The following is an 18148-nucleotide window of genomic DNA, read 5'->3' as shown; positions in this document are numbered from 1 at the left end:
GGCTTCCCCGGCGTGTTGTGGAGCTTAGCATTTGGCTCATGGTGTTTGTGAAACTGACTCAGTGGAAAGCTGAGAACTGCCACCACCAAAGATAAAGATCCATTCAGCTCTGGGAACCATGTTCAACACCCTGTGTACACGTTCACTCATGTATGAAAGGGCGGGACAGCATGGCTGAAATCTGTCCTGTGACAAACTGCAGACAGCAACGTTTTCTCCAGTATCAGTATAAATGTGTGAGGAACCAAATCATCAAGTGCTTCCACCTTTATGCAGCAAATCACACTAAACTTTACACATGTAATACAAAGAACTTCAAACACTCGTTCATCTTCATCCTCACGGGTTCGTTCGTGTTTTGTCTAATTACCCGTTCGTTTAAATTCAGTCATTTATCCTTGAGTCTCCGCTGCCACTGAATGGGGTCATCCGAAGCGTTAAACATCATTTACTGCAGAGATTAAGTGTGTGAAAAGATTAAGGTTGAAATGCTACAGAGCCTCGTTGACCCTGAAACAATAAGGTTCGGGGAGAATTCCTGAAAACGAATTCAAACATGTTTAACACTGGAGATAAACAGCTACTTTAAAGCTCGTATTCATGTGGTTTGCAGCAGCAGGTTGTTCAGCTTTGATCAGACTGTTGGACTGATTCCTGTTAGGGGAAACCTGCAGGAAATAAGTCAGGAGGCAGACTCAGAGATGGGGTAAGACAGTTGGAGTGGAGTGTGTCTTCGTGTGTGTGTGTGTCAGTGTGTAGAAGCAGTGCCAGGCTGTGACAGCAGTGTCTTTGTGGCTCCTCTGCTGACTGTACCATTCTCCCATTCTGCCCTTGGTACTGAGGAGCCTGTTTCCCTGCTGCACAAACACAATCACTGAGGCGACGTTGACTTATTTACTGTAACACAAAGACGTGTCTGTGATGTGTTAAAAAAGTTTTTTTTTTCGTGACGCTTAAATTTTCCAAACGGAAGAATTTCTGTTTGTTCCAACTTGATTGTGAAAGAAAAAGCCTGAGGTGGGTGGATGCAGCCGTCAGTCTGGGTGGATGTGAGTGTAGCTGAGGAAACTTCAGGCAGCTCGCTGACTCACTCTGTCTGCTCAAACACAGGAAGGTAGAGTGTGATATTTTTCACCTATAGATCATACTGCTTTTAGTCAGACAGACACGGTGTGTTGCATGAAACTTTGGTCGGGTGAGTCACTAACACGCAGAGCGACAGATTGAGCAACGCAGACAAGAAATCTCCCGGAAGTTGCTTTGAAATGTTTGCGTCCGTGGGGCTGGAGCATGTTCAGACATCAGCTTCAGTGCTTCACCACCTTTAAACTGATTCTGATGGAGCTGCACCGTCCGTCCATGCTGTGTCACCGTGTTCCTCCTCCAAACCTCCGTCAGCTCCGGCTCTGCTCCGGCCTGATCTCACGGACAGATGCACCGTACCAGGCAGAGCCGTGAACAGGCAGCTCCTGCCTTCTCCATCCTTTCTCCTCCTGTCCCACCTCCTGCCCTTTGCCTCTCCGTCCTCTCTCTCTCTCCCTGTGTCTCCTCCTGATCTACTCCCATTGCTATTTCTATCCTCCTCTCCTTCTCCTCCCCTTCTCCATCCCTCCTTCTTGCCTTTTTGCCTGATGCTGTTTCTGTCTTTCTCTTTGCGTGTGAAGGGGTGAGACATCAGTAAAAGCCAGCAGTCAGAGGTCTGAGTATGAAAACAAAAGGAGGAAGAGAAGCAGAAAGGCGGATGGAGTGGAAAGAGGACAAAGAGCTGAGGGGCGGATGAAATGAGGGCTTATTAACGCTCATAAAGAAACATAAATTATCGCACAATAAAAGAGAGCAGAGAGCGGATTAAAAGATGAGTGTGGAGGAGATCTGCTTCTCTTCTGCAGCGAGCCGCTGCAGTTTTCAGCCTCCTGGAAAACAGTTGAGGACAGGTCTCCCTCTTTATCTGTCACAGTCTGTCTCGCTGTCTCAAACTGATCAGCCTTTTACTGTCCCTTTGCAAATTCTCCTCTCTCTCCCTCTTTGCAGAGGCATCATCCATCTACAGCTGACTGTGTGTTTCTGATCCTGGAGCGTCCAGAGAAAGAGCAGTTTGTGTGTGTGTGTGTGTGTGTGTGTGTGTGTGTGTGTGTGTGTGTGTTTGGTGTCTCGGTTTTACAGGAGCGATTATCTGTCAGATTTACTGACGCCTCGTGTGTGTGTGTCCGTCGCAATGTGGCGGCTGGTTTGGGTCCGTGTAGGTCATATGATGAGAACATGCATAATGAGAAGGTGTGTGTGTGTGTGTGTGTGTATGTGTCCAGATGGCCCTCTGTGCAGGCGGACTGTCCTGGTGTCACACAGACTTATTGGAGGTGTCAGGGCCTCTCACACACGTGTGTGTGTCCTCCTTTACTCTCCTTCTTTTTGTCTCTTTCTTCCTCCTTCTTTTCTTTTCTCTCTCTTCCTCCTCCTCCGCTGTGCAGCAGTGCAGATGTTTGGGAGGTTTATGCAGCCTGATTGGATTCTGTGTGTTGTACGAGTACGAGGAACATGAATATAGAAAAACTCAGCGCGTCCTCTTATCCTTCCTCCTGCTTCTTATTTTTCTTAACTTTCCTCTTTAGAAAAATGAATTCCACCAGAGTGATTGTTCTGGAATAGTGTAAGTGAATGTACAGATAATAAAGCATTGCAGCGGCGTTTATGTATAGAGGCTGGAGGAATCTGCTGTTTTCATTCATAATCCTGGAATTCACCATTTTAAGACTAAAAAAACAGACCAACATTGACACTGAATACAATACAAACAATGCCTTCATTTGAATGAGGCCATTGATTGCAGGGCCACCCTGCAGCACACCGTGCTGGCCAATCAAATACAGGCTACATTCATTATGCATCATACTTCTTATTAACGGCTGCTGCAGACTGGAGACGCTGGAATCCGAGAACATTTTGGGTTTTTTTGCAATTAATCGTCAAAACTGTGGGACACCAAAACTCCGGTGGTTGTTCCGTCAGAGGGCAAACGTACTTTACGCCTTTAAATAAAGTGCTGATTCACAAAAACCTCGATGAAACATTTGAATCTGATTTTTGTGAAGACAATGAACCAGGTTCTGTGTGTTCGTGTTGGTGTGTGTGCCAGCTGGTCCTGTCAGTGAGGGGGGTGCTGTCACCACCAAGAGAGTGTGTGTGTGCGTGTGTGTGTGTGTGTGTGCGTGTGCGTGTGCGTGTGTGTGTGTGTGTGTGCGTGTGCGTGTGTGTGCGTGTGTGTGTGGGTTGGACTTGGAGGGTCGTTGCTGTGAGGATGCCAGGCAGGGCAGGGCAGGGCCATACGGTGCGTTGCAGGGTGCAGCAGACACCGAGATCCAACCAGCAGCTTGTGCCGCGTCTTAGCGGGATAATCCATTGTAATCCCACGCGGGGGGAGTCGTCGGCTCGTTTCTCCCCCCATCACCACCACCACCACCACCACTACCACCTCCCCTCCTTGCTCCTTCTTTCTCTCCAACAACCTCCCCCTGACTCTCCATCTCTTGGGATAGGAGGCCAAAGAGGAGGAGGAAGAGGAGAAGGCAGAGGAGGGGGAGTGAAGGAATTAGCATCTGTGACCACTCTCGCTCAGGTTAGCTCCTCTGAGGAGAGGGAGGGGGGAAAAAGCCTCGAGCTGTCACTTCGTTCTGAAGCCGCACGTGAAAAACGACAGGGGGCGACCCATTAGAGCCTCCACCCTCCCTCTCTCTCCCTCTCCATCCCTCCATCCATCACTCCATCCATCCTTCTCCTCCTCTCTGCTCTTTTGTACGTCCCTCTAACTCTCTAATCTGCACACTTCTCTGCTTCTCTGCTTCATTTTCTCTTAGTTTCCCTCTCCTTCTTTCCTTCCTTTCTTTCTTTTTTCTTGCTCCTGACTTTCTTTCTTCTCAACCTCTTCTTCCCTCCTTTCATCCCTCCTCAGGTTTTCTCTGTTCCTCTCCTCTGCTGTCTTTTCTGTGTTATTTCATCCATCCTCTGGTCCTTCTCTACTCGTCCTTGTCTCTTTTGTTTTTACTTCTTTCTCCTCTTTCCCTCCCTCCTCCTCCTGTTTTTCCTCCTCTGCAGTCCACTCAACAACGCCCAGCTTGCTAATGACGCTGAAATCGATTCAGTGCTCTTAATAGCTGACAGATAATTGTAGAAATGTATAAAGCCCCACAGTTCTGTTTTTTTCCTGATATCAGACAAGGCCATTTGATCATTTGTGTGTGTGTGTGTGTGTGTGTGTGTGTGTGTGTGTGTGTGTGTGTGTGTGTGTGTGTGTGTGTGTGTGTGTGCTTCACTTACTCTCTGAATTAAAAACCGTAGTTTCATGAGACAGAGCTGGTTAACAGGTCACTTTATCCTCCTGGAGCTGAGCGGCTCTTCTGTAGCTTCCTGCTCATGGATAAAACAGAGCTGTAAACTGTGCCAGGACATATTATAACATATAAAATGTAAAATAACACAACTTTTGTTGTCTCAACATTAAAACCTGCTTATATGTTTTAATCTTTAATTTAATGCTGTGTATTACACTGAGTCTTAGACTGAGATTATTCTGTGTAATCTGTAGAGCTTCTGACATGTGAGCAGTTGATCTTGTCAGTGTGAAGCCAGTGAGCGAGTGAGATCTCAGCTGGTGAACTTTTACTGGACAAACCTCAGAAAAATAGCGCAAACGAACTGAGAGCGCTGACTCTGAACACTTCCTGTTTGCTGCCTGTATATTTCGAGTCCTCTCAGTTTGACAGTGATGAGCTGGTTCGACTGACCTTCTGTTTTAAACAAAGACCTGTGTGATATTACTGGACTGTCCAGCTGTTTGTTGTGTAGGAATTTGGCTTTTTGAGAGCAGCAGCGATCCATCGTCAGCTGGGTGCACAGGTTTTGTCGGTGGAGCAACACTTTAAAATGAAAACCATAAAACCTTAAAGAGATTATCACAGAAAAAACGATTCAAAACAGTTGCCACTCACTGAGACACGAATGAAGACACAAATTCAAAACAATGGACGCCACTGCTGCAGGACGAAGGTCAGGGCAGCCCGTCCTCCCAGGGGTCATGTGGGCTGTGTCCTATACCATGTGACTGTGTGACTGTATAACACACAGATCACATACATGCATCCACATGAACACTCACACACACACAGAGCTAAGAGCAGGGTCATGTGACACAGGACCCTGCATGACAGATGCAGAATCAGACAAGCCTTTCTATTCACACACACACACACACAGACACACAAGGTCACATTGTGTGTTGTAGTTATTTGCGTAATAAATCGTGATAAACCTGAACATTAATGAAACGTCCACGTACAGGATGGGACCCGTAGGAGTGCACCGGCAGACGGATCGGACGTTCAGCGTCGAGGTAACAAAAACCGCGGTGAGGTTTAGGAAGAGAGCGTGGTTTGGGTTGATCGAAGTAAAATAAGCATCCACCTCAACCTCCCTTTGTCACATGACTTCCTCCTTTGCTCCCAGCATAACATTATGGCCACTAGAGGTCACCTAACAATAAACTGTAACTGTGGGTCACGGTGAGCTGCCTGCCTGTGGGGTCGACAGTCTCTAACACATTTACTCTTACGCGATTTCTTTGATGACAGAGGATAAAGAAGCTGTGGAGGGTTGAAGAAGAGTTTGAGTGTAGAAGAAGTGAAAGGACTCAGGTGGATGAAGACATGAGGAAATGGAGAGATGGAGAGATGTGCCACAGGAGAGGAGAACTGACGTGAGGAGAAATAAATGGAGAGGCTGAGAGGACGAGGAGGAGGAGGCAGAGTTTATTTCCACCTCAGCAGGGAGTGTGTTTGCCAGTGTAAGCGCGGGTATACCCCCTCCCCCTTCCAACCCCCCCACCCCCGGGCTACTGTTTACACGGCCTTTATTTCTTCACCGCATTAAAGAAACAATCTGCTTAATTAATGCCAGGGTTTTTAATCTGCTCGCCCTATTTAAGTCAATGCACAAGTGCCCCCACCACTACAATAGAGACATTGATTTGTTGTGTTCTCCCCGGCGCTCAGCTGAAATGTAAAATATCTGGTGACGATTATTAAATCATACCGACTGAAACGTGCTCCTTCGGTCCTGCTGAGAACTTTCACTCAGGTGATATGTGTCTCATTTGTTGATTAAAGAGCCGTTGCTCTCAGCTTCACAGGGACATGCGTCTTCTGTCCAACTGGAAACGACTGCAGGTTGACTTAACATGTGCTGTTTGGTGGAAGCTTCGCTCCAAAGGGGCCTCGTGGGATCATCAGTGCACGCTGGATATTTTCAGAGTGAAGCGAACCCTGTGCTCTGACAGCGTCCGTGTCCCGGTCTATGCTCAGAGCTCATTAGCAGCATTCAGAAGTGGTTTATCACAGAAACCTTTTTTCTCCAGCGATCCACTCCGTTACATCAGCTGTAATTTCCATTTGTGCTAAAGCAGTTTATTCACTGCCCTCTGAGGCAGCATGTTTTAAATTATTCACCAGCTGTCTGACGATGCTTCATCTCATTGTTGGTGTTCACAGCATCATCATCACCACCAGTAGATGTTCAGCCTGGGTTTAAAGGCTGCAGAAGTCTGCTGAAGTTAGCATGCTAACCAGCTAGCTCCGAGATGCTACCCTCTGTTTGTTTGGAGCATGAATTCACCAGTTCTCACCAGTTTTACTAAACTCCCTGTAATGTTCATGAGTCATAGATGTTGAGTTAGTTAACGTAATTATCTAAATGTAAATGTGAGCAGGCTGATGATTTTTATACCTTTCAGCTGTGGTATGTTCGCTCAGCCTTCATGTGAGTGACAGAGCAGCAGTGAAGTGAATTGAAAAGACAGAGACGAGTGTGATTTACAACGTGTGAAAGGCCCCACGCGTTTGTCTCCCCCACCCGTCCCCCCGTCCCCCCGCTCGCCTGCGCCACTTCGCGCTAACAGCTTGACAGTAAATATGATAGTTTGCATGTTGTAAACACGTAACACACAACACGCAGAGACACACCTGTCCTTGGACACGCTGACGGCGACACGCACTCACAGTCACGTTCATGGATTCATACACACACGTTGATGGAAATGTGCGTTGCCAGGTCAGCTGATGCAGCATCTTCCTCCTCCTCCCAGTGGACTGTGGATTGAACAGTGATTGACTGTCAGAGTCCTGGTCCACCTGTCCTGCTTCTCTCTGGGGGCACACAGGCTTTTAGCTGCAGGTTCACTCACCTGGGGGAGTGAACCGGAGTGTGTGTGTGTGTCCTTGAAGTGAGAAGACATCTTCCCTCTTAAACACAGTGGGTGCCTCTTGTGTCCTCGTCCCCCTCGGGACGGTAGCAAAGCACTAAACACCGCCATACATCACAATCACTGCTCTGCTACCTGGAGACTGGATGAGAGGGAGTGGTGGAAGGAGAGAGGGAGCGACAGAGGAGCTTGACAAGGAGATGGAAAAGGAAAGATAAACAAAATGAAATTAAAATCAAATGTAAATATAGAGGAGAAAGGGATGAAGAAGGAAAGATGGAAGCAGGCGGAGAAGGAGAGGTGGTTATGTCGAGTCTTTGCTGTAAGTTCCTGCTTGTCTGTCGGTGCTGAAGGTACCTGAAATGCTGATTTCATATGTCAGGATTTCTGTGGCAGGGAAGTGTCACGGGAAACTGGCGGGAAAAGTGCTGGTAAATAACGGGGCCGTTCCTGGAAGCACGGCTTTTGTCAGATGAAGCTGTTAAACGAAATGATCCCATCACTTCAAAGCATGTAAACGCTGGAGCTAAAGTATTTCCCTGTGCTCATTGCTCCCCTCACACACAGCAAAGTGTGTAACTCGGTACAAAGTCATGTGCATGAATGAGTGCATTGTGCAGCACTCGTCTGCGAGGCTGAATGAATCTGTTTTATTTGCGTCATAACTCTTGAACTTTGGTGTCATGACTCTCATGTGGGGAAACAGATTTAAGTGAACGATAATGTTTCATGTGCTGTTTTACCGTCGGCTTTTCAAGCGGTAAATCCTGATCGTGTGGCGATACCACGCAGGAGAAGGAAACGCTGACACCTGCTGTCACTGTGTGCCGCTCTCAGAGGTCACGCACAAACACATTTGTAGCTAAGCAAAACTCTAAGACACCCGAAACTGAAAAAGATGATGGAGATGATGAGGAGGAGGAGGAGGAGGAGGAGGAGAAAAGAGAGATTTCCCTTCACTGGAACTCAGAGGCCAAAGCATGAAAAACAGCTTCAGACCAAAAGTAAGCTGAAGTGTGTAATGTCGTCCACGAGGACACAGAAGAACACACTGTTAGGCCTGACGCTCATTTTCACTCTCGACACCCTGAGATATCACACGGTCCAACCCCAGCAGAGGAGGTGAGAGCAGAGAGGAGGCAGGACACAGTGTCTCCTGCTTTTTTAATCCAGGAAGGAGGCGGAAGAGAAGCAGAGCTGCTTCGCTTTTATGTCTTGAGATCTAGGAAAGGAGTGAGGAGAGAAGGAGAGAATATGAAAAGGAGAGAGAGAGAGGCCCGCTCCCTGTGCAGCAGGCGTGGATGGAGAAAGAGGAGAATGCAGAGAATAGATGGCGACGGAGGCAGAGGAGGGGAGCAGAGCTCCCTCACTCTGCGGGTGTGCGGTGATGGAGGGATGGAGGGACGGAGGGATGCAGAGGCAGTGGCGGTGGTCTTTCTGCTGAGGGGGGGATTTGTGTCGAGGCGGCAGGAATTAGGTTGGCCCTCGCCGCTACGCATGAATACTCCTTACACACTCATAAATACACTCTGCCATGCTTTTCTACCTCCGTGTCCCAGGGCTTCCCTTTCACTCGCTCCCTCTACTTTCCCTTTCTGTTTGTCCTGTCCTCCCCGCTCTGTCTCTTCCTGTCTCTTAAATTCTTCACTAAAAATGTTAAGTGCATTAATAAAGAATATAAGAGAAGAAAGGGCAACGAATGGTTTGCAAATTACAACACTGTGTACACAGGACATTACAACACTCATGTAGCAAAACATTTTACATACGACTGTAAACAAACATGAAAGATTTAGTTTAACGTGTTTGACGGTTGGTGCTCGGAGGAAAAGCTGAAGAGAAACACGATGGAAATCAAAAAAAAAAAAAATCGCTCCACATGCTCGTGTCTCTCTCTCTCCACCCCTCCCGCTCCCATCCCCCATCTCAATCCCCCCATCATCCTCTCCTCTCTCCACTCCTCTCCTCCTGTCTCCCTCAGCCCCGAGCCATGACCCCCTCCATCCCTCCCCTCCTCCACCTCGTCGTCCTCCTCCTCCCACCCCCCTCCTGACCTCTTTCCTTCTGCCTGGCTGTACATCCCTCGACAGTGTGCTGCCCTCTCACTCTCTCTCGCTCTCTCTCTCTCTCTCCCCCTCTCCCTCTTTACCTCGGTGCCTCTCTACCCATCTCTGCCTCTCCTCATGCAGCGGTTTGGGCTCCACCCCTCCCCCCTCCCTCCCCTGCCAAACGAATGACACAGTCGATACCATCCTCAGCCCCCTCTCTCTTTTTCTTTCCATACACCACTTTCTTTCTTTTCCCTACAATCCAACCACTGCTGTTTTTTTCTTTTCTTTTCTTTTTTTTTTTTTTACTGTTGACTCATTCAAATTACCTCTTCTTCTCCTTTTGCTTCTCCCTCCCCCTCTCTGTCCTCCCATCATCCTCCATTGGAGCTGATTTCTGTTTCTGTTTCCACTCATTCATCCCATTTTTCTGCTCTTTCTCATTCTGTTTATCGACGTGTTAATTAATCCAAATCTCCATCACGCTGTACCTTTCTGATGGTGGGAAAACTCTAGTCCGCTGTCCACTGTTGCAAGTTGCATGCCGATGTTTAAAATGTGGAAAGTGTGTCTCTGTGTTTGTCCGTCCTTCGCCCCTTCGTCCATTCAGAACAATAAAACCTAACAGTCAGGTGGACAGGCATCCATCTTTCCCGCCCGCCTGTTTGGCACACACCATTTATTCCATGATCACTTATTTAGTAACCTGTCTGCCTGAAAGGAGCTACAGGCAGTGACAGGGAGAAAAAAGGGTTGAACCTGCTTCGGCCATAAATACTGAAGCGGTGAACACCAGTAAAACTCCTTCTCTGTATAGGAGAAGGAGTAGAGTCCGTTAGCTGAAGCTGAAACATGCAACTTTTTGTGAATTTGTTTGAACAAGACAAACAAAGCACAGACGGACACGGAGACAAGGGCGTCACTTTTTCTAACCTCCATTTCTCTCCCCTTTACTTTTTATTGTTTCAGTTAGTTTTTCTTCTGAAATCTCACTGAACTGAGGTCAGTGACTGTCCGGCCACCAAAATCAAGATGGGAGAAGCTCCACTGAACATCAGTCAGAGGAGGAGCAGTGAAAGGCGGTGCTGTTTCACAGCATCATGTATCATCAGGTCTCTGCCAAGGAAACTGAGCATGATTTCCACGGTGACCAATTTCATCATCAAGCTGTTATTTCATAGCACAGTGAGAGTTTTTCTGAGTAGCAGAACTGGCTGCTCGCGGTGGATGAAACATACATACAGGTGTCGGAGAAACAGTGACCCCCCCCCGAGCACGTTTACCTGTGTGCCACCTGGACGGGGGTGTGTCCTCTGGTATTAGATGACATCTGAAAAGTTTCTGGTTGTGATATTTACACTTAACTCTGTGTAATGATGATGATGATGATGATGATGATGATGTTAGGAGGTTGTTCTAGTGATTCAGATACAGTGGGAGGAGGAAGAGCTTGATGATGGTGATGATGAGGAGGGTGGCGTGTTGCGGTGGGAGGGGCCTCGGTCATAATGCGGGGTGTTGACCGTGTTATTGTCTGGTCAGGCTGCAGAGTGGATGAGTTTAATCGAATAAACAGACACTGCTGTCTGTACCACGCTCCACAGCAGCTGCACGCAGCCTCTCTCCCTCTGAGGACTCACCCTGACGTTAATGGCTGCAGCACAGGAAGGCGTTAGCAGTCCGCTCATCGCTCAGGCCTTCAGACAACTTTGTTTTTTTGTTCTAGAATAATTTGAGGACTCATTATTTTCTTCCCACCAGCCGTCAGTTTGGAGATGATTTCTTCATGTGAGAGTCATCGCTGGAGGACAGAGACTGTCCCCTGGTTAGGGTTAGGGTTCAACATAAAACATGGCAGAGAGTGTCACACTCAGATGTGGCTGCTTCATGAAGGAAACACGCCACCTGCTGGGCATTAAGAGCAGCTATGAAACTACAGCATGAATACACAGTGTGTTTACGTGTGTGTGTGTGTGTGTGTGTACAGGACAGTTTGTGTAACAGCCATCATATGACATCTGCAGTGTTAAATTACACGCGTGTTCTCTGTCGCCAACGCACCAATAATGTTCCATGTGTCACATGTACTTTGTGCAGCTACACACAGATTCAGTACTTTCAGTGTTAAGCTCGTTCGGTCACTGTGACTCGGCACAGATTCACGGGCTGTCTCACGAGCCGTGACACTTTTGAAAAACCTGAAGAAAAAGACAGAAAATGATTAAATAAAAAACAGAAATGAGAATATTTCAGGTTTTTAAAATGATGTAAACAGCGGAACTCACATGTTCCAAAGCTGTGAGTCTGAAATCTCGCTGAGCAGCGCAGGTGGAGTTATGTCCTGAAATGTCTCTGTCTCTGTGGCTCCGTGACAGAAAGTAAATCCAGTGGAAACAGTGAAGTTTGCAGATTTGTATTTGTATGTAGATTTATGTATCACCTGTGTAGCACACAGACAGCTGTTTGTCACTGTCCACACCTGGAGCTGCAGGTTGCAGCCAGAGCCAGACTCACAAATAAACGCCAACAACAAGAAGCAACAACAAAATGTGTTTTTCTTCCCTGAAATCTAACGTCTGTGTCTCCGTCTCCTCTTACAGACGATTCGTCATCAGAGAGCGGCAGTGGCAACGGCCTTCCTGCGCTGACCCCTCCCTCCTCTGCTGTGACGGACGGCGCCATTGTCAGGGAAACCGAGGTCGTCAATGGCAACGGCGGCCCCGCCCCGCTCGACTTCAGCACACCGACTTCCTCTTCCTCGTCGCCTGAGGACCAGCAGCCGATCAACCTGAGCGACCCGCCCCCCCAGCGCCTGCCCCTGTCCACCTCTCACCTGCCCGTCACTGTGTCGGCAGCGGCCGCGGCGCTGCTCGGCGCTCTGCATCCCAACGCGCCCGAGGAGCTCCGCAGGAAGTACCCGCTGGCTGCCAAGCCCCCCCTGGCTCCGCACCCGGCCCTGCCTCTGCAGCTGCCGCACACACATAATGCACACACTCCCAACACACACTCCCAGTCCCACACACACAGCGCTGAGCTGCGACTGGACCGAGACAGCAGGGACTACGGGGGCAAGGTGAGACCCCCCACACACACACACACACACACACGCACGCACGCACACACACACACACACTCACACACACACATACTCACACACACACACACACACACACACACACACACACACAGATATAACAGTGTAATGTTAGTCAGTTGCTCATAAAGTCAGTCAGTAACTAATAATAGTGTAGAGACGTTAAACACAGTGTGAGGATTTAACACCATCACAATGTGAGAAGGTTTCATTTACACTCAGTGGAAAAATAAAATATTTTTGTGAAGAAAACTCAGCTGAACGTGAACAGAAAGAAGAAAGAGTGATGTCTCTGAGTGCTGCAGCTCTGAAGGTTGTCACGTAAAGAAACCTCGAACAATGTGAGAGAGAGACTTCCATTAGCACGGCTTCTCCTCTGCTTTCTGTCCTTCCTGCTGCCGTCTGCAGACGCTCAGCTCAAACGCACGAGGAGCCTTTTGCTTCCATTTGTTCTTTCTCACTATGAAACACTGAAATAATCTATGAGTAAACATCAAATCTTCATTTGATTTAGTTAATCGCTACGTCTTATTTGGGACGTATTTGTTGAATTATGAAAGGCGGACACCGTCCTTTGTAAAGAGAGGCCACCAAATGGAACTGGAAGATAAAAAGATGGAGGTAAAAGTGAGAGGTGATGGAGAGAGGAGGTGCAGGGAGACCAGAGGAGATCTCTCGCTCCTCTCCTCCTCCTCCTCTCACTGTCTTTGTACAGAGCTGAATAGCAGAACCTGACAAACAATACACACTGACCACACACACACACGCACACACACACACACACACACACACAGTGTAATTCAGTCAACAGATAAAGCTTTGCCTCAGCTCTCTCTCCCTCTAACCAACATTCCTCTCTGTGTTTCTTGTCTTCTCTTTTCTCTTTTCATGTGTTGACTTTCGCTCGGAGGTTAAATGTCTGATGGAGTCAGACTTAGATTCTGGAGGCTTTTTGATCACGTAGAGTGTCGAATACAGAAATAAGAATCTTTACATTTGATCCGTAAATGTATTTGTAAAATGATCCTTTGTTCCTGTGAGTGCTTTGACCCATTACATCTGTCAAGGTTCTCCACCAAAGACCGAAATCTTTTCAGTGGCAAGCTGTCAGATCCTAACGAGACTCTTAATTAGTGTTTTATTAAGATCAAGTCTGCTGGAACAATGAACCACTTCAGAGAAATGTTATATTACACACTATATTGTATATTATGTTATATTATGCTCTGTCTGTGTGTATAATGTTATGTTATACACATAATTAGTTTATAGATATAAAGACTTGAGACAGTCAGCCTCAGTTGTAAGACAGCTTCATCAGATGATGACTGTTGACTGGCTCTGTGTGTGTGCGTGTGTGTGTGTGTGTGTGTGTGTGTGTGTGTGTGTGTGTGTGTGTGTGTCTGTGTCTGTGTCTGTGTGTGCGTGCGTGCGTGCGTGCGTGTGTGTGTGTGTGTGTCTGTGTCTGTGTGTGCGTGCGTGCGTGTGTGTGTGTGTGTGTGTGTGTGTCCACTGAGCTGTCCTTTCTTTGTCTTTCCTCACCTCACAGAAAGAGACAAAGCAGTAACCCTGTCATATACGTGTGTGTTTAGTCCCCACAGTACAGTTCAGGCGGCAGCTACGACAGCGTGAAGATGGACCTGAGCGCTGAGGACCTGACCATGGGGCGTCATGGCAGCCAGGTTGCCCCTGACGATGACGATGACGACCACGACGACCACGATGACAACGACAAGATCAACGACACGGAGGGAGTCGATCCCGAGAGACTAAAGGCCTTCAACGTAAGTCAGAGACGGAGTGCTGGGTCCAGCCCACAGGTCTGTCTCACAGGATGTCCCCACAGGGATCAATAACATGTCTTCTCACATTCATAAAGAGGAAATATTGAAGAGCAGACTCTCTCTTCCTCTCTTTAAAGACATCGGTGTAATTGATCACAGAGGTGGAGACTCTATGAGCATCAGTAAACCTGAGCTCTGTGTCGAGCGGCTCAGTGATGAGCAGTGTTTCCCTCTACACACACACAGAGGAGCACATAGAGGACACGCTGTACAGCTCAGCTTATTATTGCTTTTATTTTATTGTCATGTGAAAGAGTACCCTGGAAACAATGAGCTGTTTTCACTGTTCCCACTGTTACTGCTTCTTTAATATTTTATTATAAAATTCTTTTTATAATAAATTCTACCAAAATAACACGTCCCAGTCCCCGTGTCCTTAGGTCCCCGCTGTCCTTCTTGCCTTCTCTGCCTAAGCAGCTGTGTTGTCGTCCTGCAGATGTTTGTGCGTCTGTTCGTGGACGAGAACTTGGATCGGATGGTGCCCATCTCCAAACAGCCCAAGGAGAAGATCCAGGCCATCATCGAGTCCTGCAGCAGACAGTTTCCAGAATTCCAGGAACGCGCCCGCAAGCGCATCCGCACCTACCTCAAATCCTGCCGACGCATGAAGAAGAATGGCATGGAGGTACTGAGCCCGTCTGATACCTGTGGGGGTTTTTTTGGTCGTGTATTTATTTAAACTTTTCTCTGTTTTGGAAAAAGAAGCTGGAACCAGAGAAAGTTTGACAGTTCCACTTAAAAAATCACCAAACCATAAATTAGCAAGAGTTGCCTGTTAATTGATCTAATTGATCTGCAACATGTTGCAGAGCCAGTAACTCCCATAATGCACCGCTGGCCTCGCTTCTTTTGTCATTCAGTCAACTCCTGTGGGAATCGGAGCGTTAGGGACAACCCGTCGTCTCCTGGTGGGTTTTATTCGTACGGTTTGAACAGTATATGTGTGTGTGTGCAAAACCTTTCAGTCAGTTCATGTGCTTCAAAACACACACGCACACACACAAATACAGGTACAGAACAAGAGAGAATAAACACAAAACGGGAAGTTAGAGTATTTTGAAACAGAGCAGTTGCCAGTATTTATTTTTTCTGTCTCTTCCACCACATGGTTGGTCATTCCTTTCACTGTTTATCAGCCACAGCTCAGAAGTCAGACACCTGACTCACTTCAAGTTTGCACAATTCTGTTATTCTCCAAAAATCAGCATTGTCTGTTACAACCTGCATTTTATTTATATTCAGATGCAAATTAAAAGGTTTAAAATATTCATTTTATTAAAATAACTTTAGTTTAAAAAACAAACAAATTCTCACCTTTTCTGATGAAATGTACCTGTAAATTGGTTGTAGCTACAGAAACAACATACTCTAGTCGCTGTATTTCAGTTTGCAGATGTGACACGGTGCAGAGTGTCTGAATAAAAGAGCCAGTAAATACGACACAGCAACTTTTCTTCATGTGCATCTGTTTGTTCAGGTCAGATCCATGTTAGGAGACAAACTGGTGTGAAGTGACAGTATGTTTTACCTGTGATAACACAGCATCACATGTGCAGTGGCACAGGTAATTAATCCACTGTAATCTGTACCAGTGATAAAAAATGATGAAAGGATCTAACAGAGGCCCACAGGCTGTCAGCTGACTGTGTTACTGAAGTCGTACAAACACAGAGCAGAGGCAGGTGAATCCCACGAGCACCAGGCTGCAAACATGAGCCAGTCATGGGAATGTCTCTGCTGCCCCCCAGTGGTGAATCCTGATGTTACCATTCGTTAATACACGGTGCTGAAGTGAAATATGCTTTTACCTCCAGACCCGTCCTACTCCACCTCACCTGACCTCAGCCATGGCTGAGAACATCCTGGCTGCCGCCTGCGAGAGTGAATCACGCAACGCCGCCAAGAGGATGCGCCTCGAAGCCTATCACGTAAGTGACATGTTTCTCTCTGTTTACTGCACTGTGACTGTTTCACCGTTTACATGTTATTAAAGCTAATTCCTCCCTCTCGAAGAACCTCAGGAGTCCTGCTCTTCTTCTGAAATTATGACTTCAGAGAAATAGTCTGATTTGAATACCCCTCATTTCCTGTTTCCCTCTGCCAGGATGAGCAGATCTCTCTGGACAAGCCGTCCAGCGGTGGAGGAGGTCTGAGGGAGCCGGCGTCCCTCGCTCACTCCGCCTACTCCCTGGCCGCTTCAGCCTTCTCCTCCCAGGACACCCAACTCTACATCAACGGAGCCGGACTCAGCTACGGTTACCGTGGTTACCCGGGCCTGGGCGCTGCCATACAACACCCCGTTTCCCTGACAACCGGCGCTGCTGCTGCTCAGAGCAACGGTGAGGAGGAGGGTCTTTATGGAGATAGAGAGATGAGATGGACGAGTGAATGAGAGAGGAAGCTGGAAGCGAGAAGTGAAAATGATGAGGGCGGGAAAAGAAGAGGAAGTGGTGAAAAGGAAACAGCATCAACGAGTTAATTTGGGGCTGAATGAAAAGGAGCGGCAGCAGAAAAGGAAGCGGTGAAAGGAGACAGCAGGTGGCAGTGTGAAACCACAAACACACACTCATGATAGCAACGTCAGCCTCCGTTACAGAGTACCGACGTCAGCAAAGACGAGATTTTCAGTGAAGTTACACTAAAAAATGTAAACTTCAGGGTTTTCAAACAACTCCCCAAAAAACACAGGTGTCTTGTCTAATTACTGAAGAGAGCTCTGAGACGGTGCGTGCTGCAGCTCCATGTGATATCTCTTTATCCACTGTACCACCAACATATACAGTAGCTACGTGTGTGGGAGGTGCAGGTTTGGTACAGCTGTGGCGTAGCTACACGCAGAGTTTCTGAAGCTTAGTGCTGAAGTGTTTAACCTGCTGTTTGCAGAACTCGCAAGCTCCTAGATGAAACCTTGGAGGCCTTTTGTTCTTGTCATGAAAAGGTTTTATGGTAACAACAGGTGATAACATGTGACACAGATGCAAAGTTTATTATACAAAGTTGAGAAGAGATTTAAAATGAGGAAAGATGGAAAAACTGACAGACATTTCTCTCTCTCTCTCTTCTCCTTCTTTTCCCTCCCTCCTTCTCCTCTACACTTGAATCTTGTGTTTTTCTCCCTACGATGTTTCTCCCTCCATCTTTCCTTCTTTCTTCAGGCCCCACAGACCTCAGCATGAAGTCTCTCTCCTCTGCCAACATCATTAACTCCTCCCCTTCTACCAACAGCCTGGGTGGGCGGGGCAGCGGGGGTGGCGGAGGGGGCGGGGCGTCAACCCAGCTCAGCCAACCAGAGATCACGGCCGTGCGTCAGCTGATCGCCGGCTACCGGGAGTCGGCTGCCTTCCTTCTTCGTTCAGCAGATGAGCTGGAGAACCTCATCCTGCAGCAGAACTGATGTGGGAGAAACATGGGAGAACACACACACACAGACACACACGCACACACACACACACATTTATACACACACACTTCCCATTATGTTTGTTCTGTGTCTGTCTCCGTCCCCCCGTCTCTCCTTATCGATGCTGAGACACCAGACCTCCTCTCGTTTTTTGCTCCTCTCTCCTGAAATCGGGGTTCGTTGTTTTCTGCCTTCTCTTTGAAAACTGTGGCCACTTTTTAATATTGGAGAAAAACAGGGAAACTGGGACAAAAAGGAGGTGCAAGCGACCCCCCCACCCCCCTCCACCCCCACCTCCCCCCAGCCATTCCCAAAACAATCCACCACAATCTCAATTTCTACCTGAGGAGAGGGGAAAAACAAAGGAGCAGAGCACTTGGACTCTGGAGGAATCTCTTCCTGTCCTCTCTCGAAGCACCTCACAATCAGCACTACACTCTGAGCAAAGGAGTGTGGAGGAGAGGAAGAAAGGAGGAGGAGGAGGAGAGGGAGAAAAGAGGAGTGCCGGAGGAGTGG

At 47.7% G+C, this 18148-nt stretch overlaps 1 protein-coding gene across 1 annotated transcript in view; it reads left to right on the top strand.

The window, feature by feature from the left end:
• Window positions 1-17862, top strand: part of LOC121194188 (nucleolar protein 4-like) — a 107261-nt gene extending 89399 nt beyond the window's left edge. The window contains exons 6-11 of the mRNA XM_041056879.1: window positions 11895-12367; window positions 13981-14172; window positions 14669-14857; window positions 16047-16160; window positions 16337-16571; window positions 17388-17862. Coding sequence (XP_040912813.1) covers window positions 11895-12367; window positions 13981-14172; window positions 14669-14857; window positions 16047-16160; window positions 16337-16571; window positions 17388-17626 — 1442 coding nt within the window. The 3' untranslated portion in view covers window positions 17627-17862. The remainder of the gene's footprint in view (window positions 1-11894; window positions 12368-13980; window positions 14173-14668; window positions 14858-16046; window positions 16161-16336; window positions 16572-17387) is intronic.
• Window positions 17863-18148: the final 286 nt, after the last annotated feature.

The sequence above is a fragment of the Toxotes jaculatrix genome, chromosome 2 (genome assembly GCF_017976425.1).
Source record: "Toxotes jaculatrix isolate fToxJac2 chromosome 2, fToxJac2.pri, whole genome shotgun sequence".
NCBI lineage: Eukaryota > Metazoa > Chordata > Actinopteri > Toxotidae > Toxotes > Toxotes jaculatrix.
Note: the sequence above shows the minus strand (reverse complement) of the source record. Positions and strands in the feature narration are given on the sequence as shown.